At 40.1% G+C, this 20,024-nt stretch overlaps 1 protein-coding gene across 2 annotated transcripts in view; it reads left to right on the top strand.

Annotated features, from left to right (window-relative positions):
* The window catches only part of LOC126452543 (heterogeneous nuclear ribonucleoprotein A1, A2/B1 homolog), a 52,971-nt gene extending 36,950 nt beyond the window's left edge, over positions 1-16,021 (top strand). Inside the window, exons 5-7 of one of the 2 annotated variants that reach the window (XM_050091108.1) lie at positions 12,591-12,812; positions 13,708-13,772; positions 15,622-16,021. In XM_050091108.1, coding sequence (XP_049947065.1) covers positions 12,591-12,812; positions 13,708-13,754 — 269 coding nt within the window. In that variant the 3' untranslated portion in view covers positions 13,755-13,772; positions 15,622-16,021. Of the gene's footprint in view, positions 1-12,590; positions 12,813-13,698; positions 13,773-15,621 lie in introns of both variants that reach the window. The other variant, XM_050091107.1, reaches the window with a different exon arrangement.
* The last annotated feature ends 4,003 nt before the right edge of the window (positions 16,022-20,024 follow it).

Below are 20,024 nucleotides of genomic sequence, written 5' to 3'. Positions count from 1 at the left end.
GTGGAACAAGATGTGCTGTGACGCATATGCAAGCATTTTCCATCGTCAACCTACGTTGGCCAACTGTATCTGCTAAAAGCAGCAACATGCATGATGCTGTTGCATTACACGCAGTAGCAAGTGGGCAAGCTGCACTTCTTTCCCAGCTCCTTTACCACCTTCACTCCCTCATCTGTAGTTTGGAGTTGAATTCGATGGATATTTGGCATGTCTAGTTTCTCCCCAATCTCTGGGTTAACTGTCGCACAAGATACCTTAGTGGACCCAGTCGCAATTTATAACCCAATGCTTTAACACATTGCTGAGATTCAAGCTCTCCAAATTACCCACCAGCCTTTCTCCCGAAGAGATGAGTAGCGGAAGTCAACCTCTTTCTTTCTCCTTTCAAAATAGTAAAAGCTATAATACTTTTTTCTCTATCTGGAAACTCCAACACGCACTCTCTTCCTCTTGCTCTTCCGCACCAGGACCGGATGGCATTGATGTCCAAATGTTGCTGCATTTATCATACTGTAGTCTGTGTTACCTCCTTCGCCTTTATAATCGAATTTGACCCGACAGTACCTTTCCCAGAAGATGGTGGGAAGCTATTGCATTCCTATTCAGAAACCTGGAAAGGATAAACATCTCCCTTCTAGCTATTGCCTAATCTCTCTCAAGAGTAGTGTATGTAAAGTTTTGGAGCATATCGTAAATTGCGGGTTTATGATGGTGGCTGGAGTCCCAAAACCTTTTAACACGTGCCCGATGCAGTTTCCGAAAGCATCGTTCTGCAGTGGACCATCTTGTTGCTCTCTCCCCTTATATCATGAACAATTTTCTCAGGAAATGCCAAACGCTAGGTATCTTTTTTGATCTGTAGAGGGCATACGATACCTGTTACAGGACAGGCATCCTCCGTACTCTGTTCTCGATGGGCTTTCGAGGTTGGCCACCCCTTTTCATCCGTGAATTTATGATAGAGTGCACATTTAAGGTGCAGGTGAACACTACTCTCTCCTGCACTTTCTCCCAAGAAAACAGGATGCCCCAGGGCTCCGTGCTAAGTGTTGTACTGTTTGCCATCGCCGTAAATCCAATTATGGATTGTCTCCTTCCTGATGTTTCAGGCTCCCTATTTGTTGATTTTATAATATGCTACAGCTCTCAACGGACCAACCTTCTTGAATGACATCTTCAAGGATGTCTGGATTGCCTCCACTTGTGGAGCATCGAAACCAGCTCAGATTTTCCACCCAGGAAGACCGTTTGTGTAAACTTTGGGCGTCATCCAATTTTTATCTGCTGTCCCTACATCTAGGCCCTGTTGACCTTACGTTTGCGGACGTCGCCAAATTCTTTGGACTACTACCACCACCACCGGGAATCTGCTTCTGTCAGCTGCTACATTACCTTTCTTTCCATTCTCTTAAAACTTTCTTGACAAATGGTGGTACGACACCACCTTGGCTTCACCCCTGGACCTGCCTTCTCCGTGACCTTTTTCAGCTTCCCGAGGGTAGTAACCCCCCTCCCTATAGTTTGTCGGGCATTTGCTGCTCTATGCACACAAATGGAGGATGCCACATTTATTTATACTGACTGCTCAGAGACTACCGTTGGTGTTGGGAGTGCATATATTGTTGGCGACACCCCTGTTAGACTTTGGCTTCTTGACCAGTGTTTGGTTTTTACTGCGGAGCTTTATGCTGTTCTCCAGGCTGTCCAATACATCAGTCACCATAAGCGGATTCAGTATATTATATGCTTGGATTTGCTCAGCTTTCTTTTCAACTTCCAGGCTCTTTATCCTGTGTACCCTCTGGTCCACTGGATTCAGGACTGCCTCCACGTGCTCCACTTGGGGGCATCTCCATGGCATTCCTCTGGATCCCAGGGTGTGTTGTTATCCGCAGAAACGAGGCAGCTGATAGAGCAGCAAAGGCTCTAGTCTCTCGTGCTCGGTGCACTGTTTGCATGGTTCTCTTTGCTGATCTACAGAGTGTTTTATGTTGTGTTGCTCTTTTGTGGCATACACATTGATCTGCCCTTCCCAATAGTTTACGGGACATAAAACCTCTTCCCTGTGCTTGGACCTCTTCCTCCCGGCCTCCTTGTCGGGAGGAGGAATTTTAACTAGACTCTGGATTGGGCACTGTCTTTCTAGCCATCGACATCTTTCAAGTGGTGATCCTCCCCCACTTTGTCCACACTGATATCAATCGAGGATGGTGAGAGACCTTTTACTTCAGTGCTCCTATTTCAATCTGCTATGCACCTGTTTACAGCTGTCACCTGATATATCTTCCCTTTTAGCAGATGACACATGCTCAGCCGATTGCATCCTTAAATTTAGGTTTTTTACCCTTCACTAAGCCACAGGAAACAAAACTCCACTGTGTGCTGTTATCTTTCGCACCTAACATTCAAGTAGATATTTCACTGCACCTGAAATCCAGCACAGTAGCGAGTTAGTAGCAGTGGGGTTGTCATGTAGCCTCTTGGTGGTAGCCCTCCGACAACACAGGAATCTCACTGCCGATGCCAGACCTGTAACCTCCCTGTGTCGGCCAAGGCATTGATGCCTCTAAACTTAACGTTACCGGGACTCTGGACAACAGCTACTGAGGCAGGTAGCCTTTGCCCTGGCAGGTTGTTACCCATGGGGAGAGCTTCCAATTGCAGTAATTGGTCTTGAGATGGGTGGTCTGCAATTACATGGATCAAACTTATTGGTAGCCCTGCCAACACAAACATCTCAGCAGTCAGGAACAGTGACTTTAAGGAGAGGTTTACCACGGTATTTACTACATTCTGTTTCTCTAGATGAGCCAGATAAGGAGAAACGGAAGTGAACAATTTACTGAGTTCTTGGTATGTTCCCAAACTGATGGCAGATCTTTTGCTACAACAAAGCCAATCTTTTTCATTGAAAATATGGAAGATTGGTTTGGGGAGGTTACAGCAATAGAAAAGATGAGAAATGAATCTTTCCTGATCAAAACATCATGCCAACCAATCGCCTGCAATTCAGGCATGTTTAAAGATAAATGTCCAGTCACAATTTATCCTCATAACAAGCCCAATAAAATTCAATGCGTTACCTTCCACCAGGACCAAATGCTGCAAACTGATGGTATGTGTACTAATCCAGTGCAGTGTGGTGTCTGTTTTGTTCCCCACATCCACAAGGGAGCCAAAGATAATACAATGGACACTGGAGCTTTTGTCCTGGCCTTTGATGGCAACATTTTGTGTGAGAAGATTAAGGTCATGGTTTATAGGTGTGATTTCAGGCCTTATTTTCCTCCACCGATGAGCTGTTTCAGGTGCTAGTGGTTCAGACACATGTCTTGCAGCATTAACGAGGCTGCCTGTCGGGCATCTAGATGGGCATCTCATGAGGACAGCCCTTGGTGACCAACCCCCTCAGTGTGCCATCTGTCTTGAACTGCACTTTCCTCATTCACTGCAATGTTCAGTGTTTGAGAGGAGAAAATTGTTGTGGTCTTCAGTCCTGAGACTGGTTTGATGCAGCTCTCCATGCTACTCTATCCTGTGCAAACTGCTTCATCTCCCAGTACATTCTGCAACCTCCTTCTGAATCTGCTTAGTGTATTCATCTCTTGGTCACCCTCTATGCTGCCCTCCATTACTAAATTGGTGATCCCTTGATGCCTCAGAACATGCCCTAGCAACTGATCCCTTCTTCTAGTGAAGTTGTGCCACAAACTCCTCTTCTCCCCAATTCTATTCAATACCGCCACATTAGTTAGGTGATTTACCCATCTAATCTTCAGCATTCTTCTGTAGCACCACATTTCGAAAGCTTCTATTCTCTTCTTGTCCAAACTTCCATACATGGCCACACTCCATACAAATACTTTCAGAAATGACTTCCTGACGCTTAAATCTATTTTCGATGTTAACAAATATCTCTTCTTCAGAAACGCTTTCTTTGCCATTGCCAGTCTACATTTTATATCATCTCTACTTTGCCCTGTCTCATTCCCTTCCCATCCACTGCTTCCCTTTCATGCCCCCTCGTCCCTTATAACTGCCATCTGGTTTCTGTACAAATTGTAGATAGCCTTCTGCTCCCTATATTTTACCCCTGACACCTTCAAAATTTGAAAGAGAGTATTCCAGTCAACATTGTCAAAAGCTTTCTCCAAGTCTACAAATGCTAGAAATGTAGGTTTGCCTTTTCTTAATCCAGCTTCTAAGATAAACTGTAGGGTCAGTATTGCCTCACATGTTCCATCACTTCTACGGAATCCAAACTGGTCTTCCCACGAGGACGGCTTCTACCAGTTTTTCCATTCATCTGTAAAGAATTCGCATTAGTATTTTGCAGCCATGACTTATTAAACCGATAGTTCAGTAATTTTCACATGTCTCAACACCTGCTTTCTGTGGGACTGGAATTATTATATTCTTCTAGAAGTCTGAGGGTATTTTGCCTGTCTCATACATTTTGCTCACCAGATGTTTTGTCATGACTGGCTCTCCCAAGGCTGTCAGTAGTTCTAATGGAATGTTGTCTACTCCGGGGGCCTTGTTTTGATTTAGGTCCTTCAGTGCTCTGTCAAACTCTTCACGCGGTATCATATCTCCTATTTCATCTACATTGTCTTCCATTTCTATAATATTGTCCTCAAGAACATCACCCTTGTGTAGACCCTCTATATACTCCTTCCATCTTTCTGCTTTCCCTTCTTTGCTTAGAACTGGGTTTCCATATGAGCTCTTGATATTCATACAAGTGGTTCTCTCTTCCCCAAAGGTCTCTTTAATTTTCCTGTAGGCAGTATCTATCTTACCCCTCGTGAGATAAGCCTCTACATCCTTAAATTTGTCCTCTAGCCATGTCTGCTTAGCCATTTTGCACTTCCTGTCAATCTTTTTTGAGACGTTTGTATTCCTTTTTGCCTGCTTCATTTACAGCATTTTTATATTTTCTCCTTTCATCAGTTAAATTCAATATTTCTTCTGTTACCCAAGAATTTCTGCTAGCCCTCATCTTTTTACCTACTTGATCCACTGCTGCCTTCACTACTTCATCCCTCAAAGCTACCCATTCGTCTTCTACTGTATTTCTTCCCCCATTCTTGTCAGTTGTTCCCTTATGCTCTCTCTCAAACTCTCTACAACGTCTGGTTTAGTCAGTTTATCAAGGTCCCATCTCCTTAAATTCCCACCTTTGTGCAGTTTCTTGTTTTAATCTACAGTTCATAACTAATAGATTGTGGTCAGAATCCACATCTGCCCCTGGAAACGTCCTACAATATAAAACCTGGTTCTTAAATCTCTGTCTTACCATTATGTAATCTATCTGAAACCTTTTAGTATCTCCAGGGTTCTTCCATGTATACAACCTTTTTTTTATGATTCTTGAACCAAATGTTAGCTATGATTAAGTTATGCTCTGTGCAAAATTCTACCAGGTGGCTTCCTCTTTCATTTCTTACCTCCAATCCATATTCACCTACTAAATTTCCTTCTCTTCCTTTTGCTACTATCGAATTCGTCACCCATGACTATTAAATTTTCGTCTCCCTTCACTATCTGAATAATTTCTTTTATCTCATCATAAATTTATTCAATTTCTTCTGCAGAGCTAGTTTGCATATAAACTTGTACTACTGTAGTAGGCGTGGGCTTCGTGTCTATCTTGGCAACAATAATGTGTTCACTATGCTGTTTGTAGTAGCTTACCTGCACTCCTATTTTTTATTCATTATTAAACCTACTCCTGCATTACCCGTTTTATTCATTATTAAACCTACTCCTGCATTACCCGTATTTGATTTTGTATTTATAATCTTGTATTCACCTGACCAGGAGTCTTGTTCCTCCTGCCACCAAACTTCACTAATTCCCACTATATCTATCTTTAACCTATCCTTTTCCCTTTTTAAATTTTCTAATCTACCTGCCTGATTAAGGGATCTGACATTCCATGCTCCGATCCATAGAACGCCAGTTTTCTTTCTCCTGATAACGATGTTCTCCTGAGTAGTCCCTGCCCAGAGATCCGAATGGGGGACTATTTTACCCAAGAGGACGCCATCATCATTTAACCATACAGTAAAGCTGCATGCCCTCGGGAAAAATTACGGCTGTAGTTTCCCCTTGCTTTCAGCCATTCGCAGTACCAGCACAGCAAGGCTGTTTTGGTTAGTGTTAAAAGACCAGATCAATCATCCAGACTGTTGCCTCTGCAATTACTGAAAAGGCTGCTGCCCCTCTTCAAGAACCACATGTTTGTCTGGCCTCTCAACAGATACCCCTCCGTTGTGGTTGCACCTATGGTACGGCTATCTGTATTGCTGAGGCATGCAAGTCTCACCACCAACGGCAGTGTCTATGGTTCATGGGAGAAAATTGAAATTGATGTATAAAACATTTTACCACCTGTCAATGACAAGGTCTCGCAAGGCATCTCCTGGCCTGGTCGTATTCCAGGGCCTGCCCCCACAGTTGGGGAGAGAGTGTCAGCTTCCACACCCTATACTCCTGTAGCACTGGTGGTTCCCACACCCTCAGTGTGGCCGGGGAAGCCTAGTCATCTTCTGGTGTTGTCAGGGATGAAGACACCTGTCAAAGTGCCCACACTCAGGACAATGACCAGCAGTCAGCCTGTGAGCAGACGAAGTGTGTGGTCCTTGCACCTCCCGGAAGATAAAGTGGGGAAATCTTCACAGAAATCAGTCTCTCAAGGATAAGAAGGGTAAGCAGAAAGGTAAAATATTTTCTGAGGCTGTGGGAGTTCTGTCCACATACCTGCATAGGTTGACTGGGTACATATTCTGTAATTGGTGTAGCACTACAGGAAACATGGTTTAGGGCAACACACCTACCTGCTCAAAAAACTACAAGCCATACTGTACCAGTTGCATTAATGTTGAGTGTTCAGTGGGGCTTTTACCCTTATAAACTGATATATTCAGTGAGCAGGAGTACCTTACCACTGAACTAGAGCCATGGCCATTAGTGTCTGTCAGTTTGGACGACAGTTGTAATGTTTATATATCCCCAGACCGACCTTTTCATTACCACGAGCTGTTACTTCATGGAACAGTTACCATCCCCATTCCTCTTACTTGGGACTTGAAACTTCACAGAAATCAGTCTGTGCGGTGACGACACTTGTCTCGGAGGCCGGGTACTAGAACACCTCCTTTAAGAATTGGGTGTATGCTTATGCAACCCTGGAGCTGCAACACATTTCAGTGCAGCTCGCGGGACATAATCAACTGTTGATCTCACAGTTTGCAGCCCACGTATCTTATCTCTGGTTCAGTGGCATGTCTGTGGTGATATTTGTGACTGCGACCATTCTCCTGTCATTCTCTCCCTCTCCACTCGGACATCTGCAATATGCTCCACGTTGATCACTTTGGAAAGCTATCTGGCAGGCTTTCTCCTCTACCGTTGCTTTTGTAGCCAGTTGTGTGACGGATATTGACAAAGTGGTGCAGGATACTATTGATACTATTATTCATGCTGCAGCAAAAATGATAGCCTACTCCTCCGATGACTGCCGGTACCATGATGATCTGAAGATGTAGCCACAGATTCACCATCTGGCATCCTTGTCAGTGGTAACATCTGCACTGATTTGTGGATTTACCAACTGTTTTGAGGTTCACTTTGCTGAAGTGTCTGCTTGCAGTAATTAATGCTCCTCATTTTGTGACCTGGGAACACCTGACTGACGGCCAGCTATCTGTCCTTCCACATGGCTGTCTTATCACACAGTGCTCCTTTTAGTGAATGAGAGTTTCGCAGTGCTTTGGCAGAGTATCAAGATAAAGCCCTTGGACCTTACAGAATCCACAACTGAGTGCTCAGACATATTACATGCCTACATTATACAATATATCCTCAGACTTTTTAATCATATTTGGTGGGAAGGAGGATTTGCCTCACAGTGGCAACAAGGTATTGTTATTCTTGTCCTGAAACTGAGGAAGGATCCGCATATTTTAACTATCTACTGGCCTTATCTCTGAGTGGACTGTGTAAGTTATTGGAACGAATGATCAGCCACTGTCTTTGTTGGTTCCTTGGAGCTGGAGGGCATATATCGCAATTTCAAAGTGGCTTTCGGTCCTTCTGATCCATGACAGATCACTTGATTCATCTGGAATCTGCAGTGCACAATGCTTCTGTCCATCGCAGACATCAGATTCCTGTGCTCCTTGACATACAGAAGCACCTGATGCCATCATGTCCATTCTACACTGCATGAGAGGGGTTTCTGGGGCAGTTTACCCATTTTTATCCAGAGTTTCCGATCTCTGGGACTTCTTCAGCTCTAGATAGGTTAGACTCTCAGCAACCAATATGTACAGGAAACTGTAGTACCTCAGGCACCAGTTCTAAATGTAACGCTGGTTTGCGACTCTATTGCCTCTGCAGCGTGTGCCCCCCATCAACTATAGGTTACTTTCTTCCTCCTTCACCTTGTTGTGCCCTTATATCCTCTCGTTCATGATGCTGCCTGGGTTCTCAATTTTCTTTTACCTATCATGTTAAAACTACTGTAACACCCTTTTTAAACACTCTGACTTCTTTATGTAGCTGGAACAGCCAAGTCCCCCACTTTTTTCTTTTTTACATTTCTACACGTTTCTGTGCTGAAATGGAGTGACTGCTGACCCAGTAATTTAGTCCTTTTAAACAAATAATTATCAATCATAACAATGTTTTGATTAATTTCTTGCTCATGAAATTAACCCTTTCAGACCCTCTGGCTATAATTAGGTACATTAACTTCTACAGTGTCTTGCTTGTAACATATTTTTCCCAGTGGAAACCTGAGATGCACATTTGCGAATGTTCAAACTTTTCATCATGCACAAGTGCTGCCAGCTGTTGAGCATCATGATAAATTTATCAGCAATAGCAGCACGCAGCAGCTCATGGCCACCATAATTCACAGGTGTGGTTGGTTCGCTATATTCCACTGTGTAATTGAATATTGTTATTTTGCATGGTAATTGTTGAATGATCTTTTCACTGTTTACTACAGTAGAGAATATTTCAGAATTAGTTATTTTAGTCCTTATAATGAAGCAAAGTTTACAAAGTATGTTTTGAAAATGGTTCCATATTTTGGTATAAATCTTGCATCTAAAATCATCTGAGAGCATTACCAAGAAAAGAAAAATTTTCATTACTCCAGAAAAAACTTCTCAGTGAGTTAACAGAAACATGGCAACAATGAGCACAAACATTTATTAGATATTGCAAATGGGCATTTCTTGAATCCTGAGCAGTGTATGTGGCTCCTCTACTGTTTACAGCAAAAAAATTTCAGTTTTAACTGACTACTGATAATTTAACTTTGTTAGGCCAGCCCTTGTGGAATGGCTCAGAGTTCACTGTAGGGTGTGTGTGTGTGTGTGTGTGTGTGTGTGTGTGTGTGTGTGTGTGTGTGTGTGTGTGTGTTTTAAGGGTCAGTTATTAAAATGCTGCTGGTTTGACCTTTCATTGCAAGGAAACAGTTTAATTGTATTTTTGTTTTGTAACTAGAGATAAATTAAGAATATTTGACACAAAAAAGAGTAGAGGAATATACATTACTGGATTCATTTTCGGAAATCGACCCTAATACTGGGCTAAATGTGCCCCCCCCCCCCCCCCCTCTCTCTCTCTCTCTCTCTCTCTCTCTCTCTCTCTCTCTCTCTCTCTCTCTATATATATATATATATATATATATATATATATACACTATTCATCTGCTGCTTTGGCATTATCTGGATTCATAAGTAGTTGTAGACTATAATTCTCACAGACATCTACATCTATACTCTACAAAGCACCGTGAGATGTACTATTTATTAGGGTTTCTGCCTGTTTCATTCATGTATGCAGTGTGGGAAGAGTGATTGTTTGGCACTGTGTGTGTGTGTGTGTGTGTGTGTGTGTGTGTGTGTGTGTGTGTGCGTGCGTGCGTGCAGGAATTATTCTTGTCTTACCCTCATAATGGCTATGTGTGCGATATGTAGGGGTTTGTAGTATATCCATAGAGGAATCGTTTAAAACCAGTTCTTGATGGTTTGTCTTTCTTCAAGAATCTCCCATTTCAGTTCCTTCAGTATCTCCAACTCTCTCCCATGCATTAAACAAAGTGTCAATTTGTGCAGCCCTTCTCTGTGTATTCATTCAATATTCCCTATTAGTCCTATTTGGTACAGGTCCCACACATTTGCACAATATTCTAGAACCGGTTGCCAGAGTGATTTGTAAGCAATCTCCTATGTAGATTGATTGCAGTTCCCCAATATTCTATGTATAAACTGAAGTCTACCAGCTGCTTTACCCATGACTGAACCTAAGTGGTCGTTCTATTTCATATCCTTGCAAAGTGTTACATCCAGGTATTTGTATGAATTGGCTGATTCCAGCAGTAACTCATAGATATAGTCAGAGGATACTATGTCTTTTTGTTTTCTTAAGTGCAAAATTTTACATTTCTGAACATATAGAGCAAGTAGTCAATCTTTACACCATGTTGAAATGTTGTTAATATCTGACTGAATATTTATGCAGCTTCTTTCAGATAATACTTCATTGTAGATAACTGCCTTGGCAAAAAGCCTGACTATTATTATTATTATTATTATTATTATTATTATTATTATTCATATTGTGTGCAAGGTCATTAACATACAACATGGACAACAAGGGTCCCAACACACTTCCCTGGGGAATACCTGAAGTTATTTCTACATCTGACGATGACTCTACATCAAAGATAACATGCTACATCCTCCCTGCCAAAAAGCTCTTAATCCAGTCACAAATTTCACTTGATACACCCATATGAATGTACTTTTGACAAGCGTAGGTGTGGTACTGTGTCAAATGCTTTTCAGAAATCAAGAGTACAGCATCTAGCTGACTGCTGTGATCCAAAGCATCAAGCGAGAAAAGTGTGAGTTTGGTGTCACATGATCAACATTTTGAAATCAATGGTGGCTGCATGAAGGAAGTCATTCTGTTGAAGATATCTCATTATATTTGAGCTCAGGATGTTCTAAGAGTCTACAGTTAATTGATGTCGGGGATATTGGACGGTAGTTTTGTGGATCACTTTTACTACCCTTCTTGTAGACGTGTGTGACTGGTGCTTTTTCAAAGAACTGGGCATGGTTTTTTGTTTGAGGGACCTTAGATTATAGTCAGAAGAGGGCCTAACTCAACTGCAAAATCAATACAGAATCTTGAAGGAATTCAATCAGGGCCTGGAGCTTTCTTCAATTTTAGCAATTTCAGCTGTTTCTCAACATCACTGACAATTGGGGACAATTCTCTTGGGTTTTCCTTTGTAAAATAACATTTGAAAGTGGAGTTAAGCATTTTAGCTTTTGCGTTGCTACCCTTAATGTCAGTGCTTGTCTCATTCCCTAGGGACTGGGCACTAACAACCTTTACATATGACCAGAATTTCTTTGAGTTCTGTGAAAAATCACTTCACAGTATCCTGCTACAGTAGTCATTGAAGGCTTCATGCATTGCTCTCTTGACAGCTAAATGAGTTTCATTCGCAGTCTATCTACAACCCTACACTTTTACACTTATTATGCAATAATCTCTGTTTCTTTCCTAGTTTCTTCACAGTGGTGGTGCCCTCACCTTATGAACTGTTCTACTGGCTACATATCTGTCCACTGTCTGGTCAAATATTCTTTTAAACTTTGCATGGTCAACTGTTCTTTTAAATTTGGGACAGAGTTCCTCAACATGTTTCTGCCCTGTGTTTTGGTTGTCCTTTTTGCTTTGGTGATAATTGTTGCCACAACCGTGACATGGTCACTAATACCAGTTTTGATGTAGGCATCCTCAGATTGTCAGGTCTGTTTATTGCCATTAGATCCAATATATTTCCTTCATGACTGGGATTCCTAGCTATCTGCTCTAGGTAGTTTTCAGAGAAGCAAAGTTTCACAGGATGGCTTATCATGCCAACCACTAACAAAACTGTAATTTTCCCAATTGTTGGATGATTAGTCTCCAACAATTACAGTATGATTGGGAACTTACGTATAAGTGAACTAAGGTTTTCTCTGATGTTTTTGATTACGTCAGGACATGAGTCTAATGGCCGATAAAAGGATGCAATTATCCTTTCATGCCTACCTTGGTACTGAGTCTCATCCAAATAATCTCACATGCAGCTTCGGTTTCTACCTCAGTGGATTTGAATTTCTCTTATACTGTGACAAATACTCCACATCAGTTTCCCTTCTACTGGACTCGGAACCATAAGACTATGATCAGTTTTGGGGACAATGCTGCAAATTTTGATCTTCGTTGAAACTACATGTGGAAGGCTTCTGTAAGTTGCTGAATGATCCAAGAATGTCCTTGGAGCCCAGATGGCAGGCATCCAATATGTGCCACAGTCTTGTAGTTGGTTGGGGAACTTCCTACATCTTCAAAACTACTGATTAGTATCCTTTCAGCCAGTTAAAGCTTTACTAGTGTGGATATTTTGAAAATAAATAAAAATCAAATTTGGTGATGGATGTTATTTTTGTTCTTAGAAACTAAGATATGGATTTTTAAATGTTTACTTTGAACCTTTATTTTTTCAGATGGCCCATGGGATAACCAGGGTAGGGGTGGTTGGGACAGCCAAGGAGGTGGTGGGAACTATGGAGGTGGAGGGGGCTGGGATGATGATAACTTTGGTGGTGGATACCAGAGAGGAGGTGGCGGTGGCGGCGGTGGTGGTGGTGGTTATGGCGGTGGACCAATGAGGGGTAGTGGAGGCGGTGGAGGAGGTCGACCAGGCCCATACTCAGCAGATCGATCTCGTAAGTCCGTATTCAGTGTAAAAGTGTGGTGACACATTATAAACCTTAGCATAGTTAACTTTGAACTGGTCACATGTTAAAATTATGATTTTCTGTTTGTGACAAACCTTGGATTTAAAGACAATAAGAAAGAGTTGTCTCAAAGTGCTTCAGTTTACGTATTAAGTTGCTACAAAACATATGCACTATGGTTTGTAGTATTTGTTAAAGAGTGTCAAGCACATGTTAACGTGGCACTGTAAAGAAAGATTTTTTAACTGCTATGAATTTTTGGGCAATATCCCATTTTGTAAAAGTGTATACATTCATATGTACGTGTCCATCATTTAAATTTCTTTAAATGATGAAAAGAAGGAACATAAAACTGACTACAAAGCTGCTGTATTTGACCGAGTAAAATCTTGCCATTGCTGTGTGGAAGTGTGTGTCCTTAGTCATACTGACGGCTTATGAGCAGTTCAAATACTAATGTTTTTAAGGATTTAAATGCTGTAAGGGTTTAAATTATGAATGCCTTTGGGCTCATTGTATATATCACTATTTTTTCATTGACTGTTAGATAAAACATCTTCAAATTTAAGAATTCTTTTAGGATTTTGGAGTAAATCAGAAATATATCACTATCTGATTCATATGTAGGAACAACTTTTGCAGGGTTTGTCTGGTGGTGATTATTGTTTAAAAAAATTAGAGGATACTGTACAGAATTTTATGCATTTGTTGCAAAAATTTAACATTAAAAAGCTGCAATTGTTTTTGTGGTCAGTTTTACGCTGTAAATTGCTGTGGGCTGCATGCCTGTAACATCCATGTAACAATTTTTTTCTTCCTTCATTTTGTGTTAAACCGTATTGGCCATTTGAAAGGTAATTCTTTCATATTACAGGTGGGAAAGGTGGTTACGGTTCTGGTGGTTATGGCGGAGGTGGCAGGAGATACTGAACACTTGACAGATCTCAGGTTTGTATAAGTATCAAGTATGTTTCAGTGTAGCTTATTTTGTAAGTAAACTGTCATGGACCCAAAGACTGGCTTTCCCATCTCAGTGCTTTACTAGGTCTGCTCCTATACATCCTTGGACCTTTCTCTGATCTCTGGAAGTGACTTACCCAGCCCATTACAGAGGGATCTACAGTTCAATATGGATTCTAGGCCACAATGGAACTTGGTTATTTTGCATACACAAATCATTGCCAGAGGTGAAGGTACTGATAAGTAACAAAAATATGCCTGCACCAACTGAGAATTGACTCTTGACTATTTAATTTGTAATCTCACATGAATTCACTGAGCTACCAAGCAACATGTCTGGCTTGAAATTTGAGCTTTACTAATTGAAAATATGGCCCTTTAGGCTATCAGCAAAGGATGAATGGCAGTCAGTTGGTCTGTTTGGACAGAGTTTAGTTTCTGGTACCTTGTGAGTAGAAATGAATACCATTGCAATTTACTGAAGTGTAACCTTGTGAGGTGTTAAAATAATACCAGCAGGGTAGCTTTATTGCTTTGGAAGGGTCTTTCATTTTAAACCCCAAACAGTGGCAACTTGTTTCCCATCAGCCATAATGCTCAGCATTACTGTGCACTGCTACTTTTCAGGACCACATATGTACAAATTTGCATGCTACATACCCCTAAATTATTTACGGTAGTGCTGTTCGGCATATCAAGATAAACAGACATGTGGTCTGAATTGCCTATTTGGGAATTAAATAAAAATTCTGCATCAAAGTTGGAGCATGTAAGAGCAAAAATACGTCAAACAGCTTTTGTAAGCTTGAGACAGCTTTTGTAAGCTTGAGACAGCTTTTGTAAGCTTGAGACAGCTTTTGTAAGCTTGAGACAGCTTTTGTAAGCTTGAGACAGCTTTTGTAAGCTTGAGACAGCTTTTGATTGTGCAATAATTACTTTGTTGCATAAATTGCCAAACCCATATGAATTTTAAATTTCATTGATGAAGTGTTCATTTCTATGTGAGCCCAAAGCACATTATTATTACTCTGTGCTGCTTAGTTATGTAGAGTTGTCAACATAATTCAGTGTATGCATCATGTAATTAGTAGTAGTACTTCATAATTGGAGTTATGTTGGCTGTTTTATCTGAAAATCAAGCTGTCAATTGTGCTTATTAAAATGGGAACAAGGACCACCGTGAAATAATAGAATGGTCATAATTATGTACATGCAGGAATTGAAGGGGATGGGGAGATGCTACTAGAAGTTCTATCTGAATGAACCTTCTTGTGCTACGGTTGCAGGTTCGAATCCTGCCTCAGGCATGGATGTGTGTGATGTCCTTAGGTTAGTTAGGTTCAAGTAGTTCTAAGTCTAGGGGACTGATGACCTCAGATAAGTCCCATAGTGCTTAGAGCCATCAAACCTTCTTGTAAATTTAGTAGGATGCCATATATTAGTTTTTTACTATAATGTTTTCAATAGTTTTGGTTTTGATGGTCCTGGCATGTAAATTGTACCACACTTTCCAAATAGTTTGCGTTATTAGTAATTAACATATTTGAGACTCATCATACTGCTCTTACTAAAAGTCTCACAGAATATGCGCTTTCTACACTTTAAATTTAATCATTTATTTCTGAATAAAATTATTTACTACTTCAGAAGTGCTGTGTCAAAGTTCCATTGATTTCACATAGTTTACACAACTGATTTTTTTATGATGGCATTGTTGTAAGGATGTATAAAGTTTTATTGGAGTGATTGTTCAATATTGGGGACACTGGTTTAGTTTTAGTATTTTGTTTTACTATAAATGAAATGTAACTCATGATCTATCTTTGTGAAATTTTAGGTGTGCCAGGCTGTTTCTGCTGCTGCCAGTACCACCACCAACACTTTCACCTTCATAGCACGGACAACTTGATTGGATTGTAATGATATGTGATGTGTGGAGTGAGACAATAAGACAATGCAAAACATTCAAAAAGCAGTTTTAATGTTGGAAGATGTTTCAGTGTTAATGTCAGCACTCGTGAAAGGAAGTGATTAGGAAAGAAACTTTTCCGCTGTTTGCTCATTTCCTTTTTTAAATTTACTGTGTTTTGTGCTGTCTTGCCATGGTGCAATATTCATAGAAATAAGAAAATGACACTTTTAAATATTTGAAACTGTTGACTCATGGACATCTGCAGTGTCACATAAATTGAGTAGATATACTCAGATAATGAATGAAAATATATTGATTGAATTGACCCAAGTTCTTTCTGTGATGTACCAAGCAATTTATCAAAAAATTGTATCCTTGTTGCAACACTTCCTGTAACAGCACATTCTTAAGTTTTTTTATCAAAAATAAAGACTGTTGTACACTAGTTTATTGAATCGGTTCAGATATCAAGTGGAACAAAATATAAATTTAATGAATGTAGTAATGGAGATAGGCATTATTTAAAAAGTGAAAGTTGATGTATTGTGGTAAGATGGATGGAATTACAGCTGTTTTCACATCAAACAGTTCAGAGAAATAAAGAAAAAAAGCAAACAGTGTAAAATAGGTGAAGATTTAATGAAATAGGTTGCACATTTCACGTTTTAGGAGATTGTTAATGTCTGTCTGATGTAACGACATTGTAATACTGGCTCATGAACACTTGTGGCTTTAAATTCTCATTCCATCACTACCAGTAAAGATATCAGTTACGTAACTGATGCATGGAGTACTCCAGTATATATATATATATATATATATATATATATATATATATATATATATATATATATATATATATATATATATATATATTAAAAAAAAAAAACAAAGATGAGGTGACTTACCGAACAAAAGTGCTGGCACGTCGATAGACACACAAACATACACACAAAATTCAAGCTTTCGCAACAAACTGTTGCCTCATCAGGAAAGAGGGAAGGAGAGGGGAAGACGAAAGGAAGTGGGTTTTAAGGGAGAGGGTAAGGAGTCATTCCAATCCCGGGAGCGGAAAGACTTACCTTAGGGGGAAAAAAGGACAGGTATACACTCGCACACACGCACGTATCCATCCACACATACAGACACAAGCAGACATATTGTCTGTATGTGTGGATGGATATGTGCGTGTGTGCGAGTGTATACCTGTCCTTTTTTCCCCCTAAGGTAAGTCTTTCTGCTCCCGGGATTGGAATGACTCCTTACCCTCTCCCTTAAAACCCACTTCCTTTTGTCTTCCCCTCTCCTTCCCTCTTTCCTGATGAGGCAACAGTTTGTTGCGAAAGCTTGAATTTTGTGTGTATGTTTGTGTTTGTTTGTGTGTCTATCGACCTGCCAGCGCTTTTGTTCGGTAAGTCACCTCATCTTTGTTTTTATATATAATTTTTCCCACGTGGAATGTTTCCTTCTATTATATATATAAAGTGCAGTTGCAAACAAGTATATTACTCAGATATATGTACTAAACTAGAACAGGGTTAATATTGTTGACAGAATGAACAGTTGAGAGAGGTTAAATCCATAGGTTTATACCAAAGAATTAAATGAAATATTGGCTGATGCCAGAATGTCTAAGGAGGGTAAGTATCAGATTTATATATAGCATCATTGGAGTCATAAAATTAGTGGTATTGTGAAAATATTCGTTCATCTGTATCGGTAATGATTTTAAATTAATCTAGTAAAAGAAAGAAAGCACCTCTGGGTCACTGGGTCAGTGCAGACTGGCATACCAAACTGTTTACACGGTGAATGTCTTTACCATATTCACGAAAGTTAAAAATTGTAATATAAATAGTCTTGCAAAAAGTACCCAATTGTGGCACAGTGTTCGCACATGTAAATTTGGTATAGCTGACTCGTGACCTGATTTTTCTGAAACGTGGCCTGTTCAACAGATGGTGTGACTGTTGTGAAGATAGTTTACCATATCTTTGAGTCTTTATTTTGGACTTTTTAATGCTGCACATGAATCTCTGACTACTGGTAACATAATGATTCTAAATTGCTGTAGTACAGGGATCTGTACAGATTTCTGTTGCAGCTGATGGATTGTGTGAGGGAGGAAATGTTGATTAATGAGTCAATGGAATGGAGATTTTAAGACACAAGCACTGATTTAAACGCATTTTATTAGTAGCGCACATTTAAAAGCATCATTAATAATATAAAAAGCACAAAAATAATGTTCTCTCAGATCTGCTGTAGTGGCAGGAGTAAGACCAATCCTGCATCTTTTGATCAACAAGCAAGAAAAGTCTATTTGACAGACTTGGTAACATTACATATTGATTCCTCATGAAAGCTTCTTTGCTATATTGCAATAAAGCTGTCCCAACCCAAAGGCTGATTTGAACTTGGGATGTAAATTTATCTTGTTGGTTTCAAGAAAACAGCAAAATTCTTGAATATTGTAAAACATCTGTCACAATGTGCTACACAGACAAGATAGGCAAATTAATGCACTGTTAATGTAATAGCTACTCTTAAGTGTGGTTATTGACTTCTGCCACATGTCTACAGGTCTCAAATGCTTCTGCTGGTGCCGCACATACTAAAAAGTACAGTTGAAGTGGCTTATGAAGTATAGATCTGGATGAAAAAACATCCTACAGGGTGTAGTACTAAGCATATTTTGTACAACATTTCAAAACAATTAAGTCTTGTAATTTAAATCTGGAAAATAATGGAGTCTCGTGGAGTACTGGACTAAATGCAATCTGATAAGTAATTTCCAGAATCATTGGGGAGATATCAATAATAATGTAATTAGTTGGGGTTGTCACTGCAGTAGTAGCGTAAGCCCAAGAAAGCTGTTATGGAAAAATGACACTGCAAAGTTCTTGGTGTTAGAAATTGTGTTATTTTGATGTGCAGACATGATTTTGGTATACATATTTATAGTTGAAGTTCAATTTTTAATTTCTCCAGTCTTATTCTTTTTGCGATTCTACACCGTAAATTCATAGCCCCTCTGAAAAACTCAATGCTAAAAATTTCCCGATTGTACACTTCTTCCTAGTAAGGTTTACCTCAACATCTCGCTTGACCTTGTCCCATTTTTTTCCAGTTGACATTTGATGTGACTGAACAAGTCAAGTGGCACAGACAGACAGACACAGTTTGCACCTTGGGTGGTGGAGGAGTTAAGGGAATATTTTAGGCTGTTGTGGAGAGAGGAGAAAAGAGAGGAAATGCTGACGTAGTCCACAATTGGTGTTGGCAACAGAACTTGCAGCATTTATAGTCTGTCTGTAAACTCAAGAGCGAGCAGCGCTTTTGGTGGGGAAATGGCCTTTCCCGGAAGAACGTTGCCACCGGACTACAGGGGTACCCAAAATTTGTTGCCTGTTACCTGTCTCGCGGTGTAGATCGGCGTGCAGTGATATACGTTGTTTCTGTTCGTAGGATCTTAGTTGCCAGTGTCAGTTAACTTCGTATACTTACTGATATACTTACATATCCGGAAGTGATGGATAATTGTCTAGCATTGCAAGAAAATGTGCACAAGACGAAGAAGAGGTGGTATTTGCCGAGTAATGAGCATTCGATCGTTTCTAATGTTAGTACAGCATATGTTAGAGGTGACGCAAAAAGAACTGTTGGCTAATATTACCACTCCCAACCAAACGGCTGCAGTTTACGCAAACGTCACCCTCGCCCAATAGGATGCATAAAGAAGGAACGCGGAAATAAGCCGCATGGTTTACTGGAATTGCCACGAAGGAAAACTAATAATTTTGTGAGGAAACCCATAGTTATAGACAGTTTCAAAATCGCATAGTCTTTGATGCTGATGGAACACTAAATCTCTCTCTCTGTCACTATTCACCCGATTCTAAGACATATTGCTTAAAACGTGCGCAATAGCTATTCTAAACACTGCTGAAATTTCCTTCGAAACACATACCCCGATTCTGGACTTCTAAGCAGAAAGCTTGACATAAGAGGTGCGCTTACATATTAACTTTTATGGTTTGGTAAGAACTTTATCTGTTAGTCTACAGCAATGTTATATTCTTCAAAATATTCCCCATTACATTCTACACACTTATGCCAGTGCTTTTTCCAATTCCTGAAACACTTTAGGAACTGTTTCTTGGGGATAGTTTATAGGTCTTCTAACTGTGCATTTTTAATCTCATCCATACTTGTAACACTGCTGCCATTTAAGACCAGCTTTCAAATGTTTATACCACTTGTACGCCCTTGGTTTACTCATAACAGGCTCACCAAAAGCAACATTCATCATTTCTAAAAATTTCATA

The sequence above is a fragment of the Schistocerca serialis genome, unplaced genomic scaffold (genome assembly GCF_023864345.2).
Source record: "Schistocerca serialis cubense isolate TAMUIC-IGC-003099 unplaced genomic scaffold, iqSchSeri2.2 HiC_scaffold_897, whole genome shotgun sequence".
NCBI lineage: Eukaryota > Metazoa > Arthropoda > Insecta > Orthoptera > Acrididae > Schistocerca > Schistocerca serialis.
The sequence above is the reverse complement of the archived record's forward strand: the minus strand, read 5'-3'. Positions and strand labels throughout refer to the sequence as shown.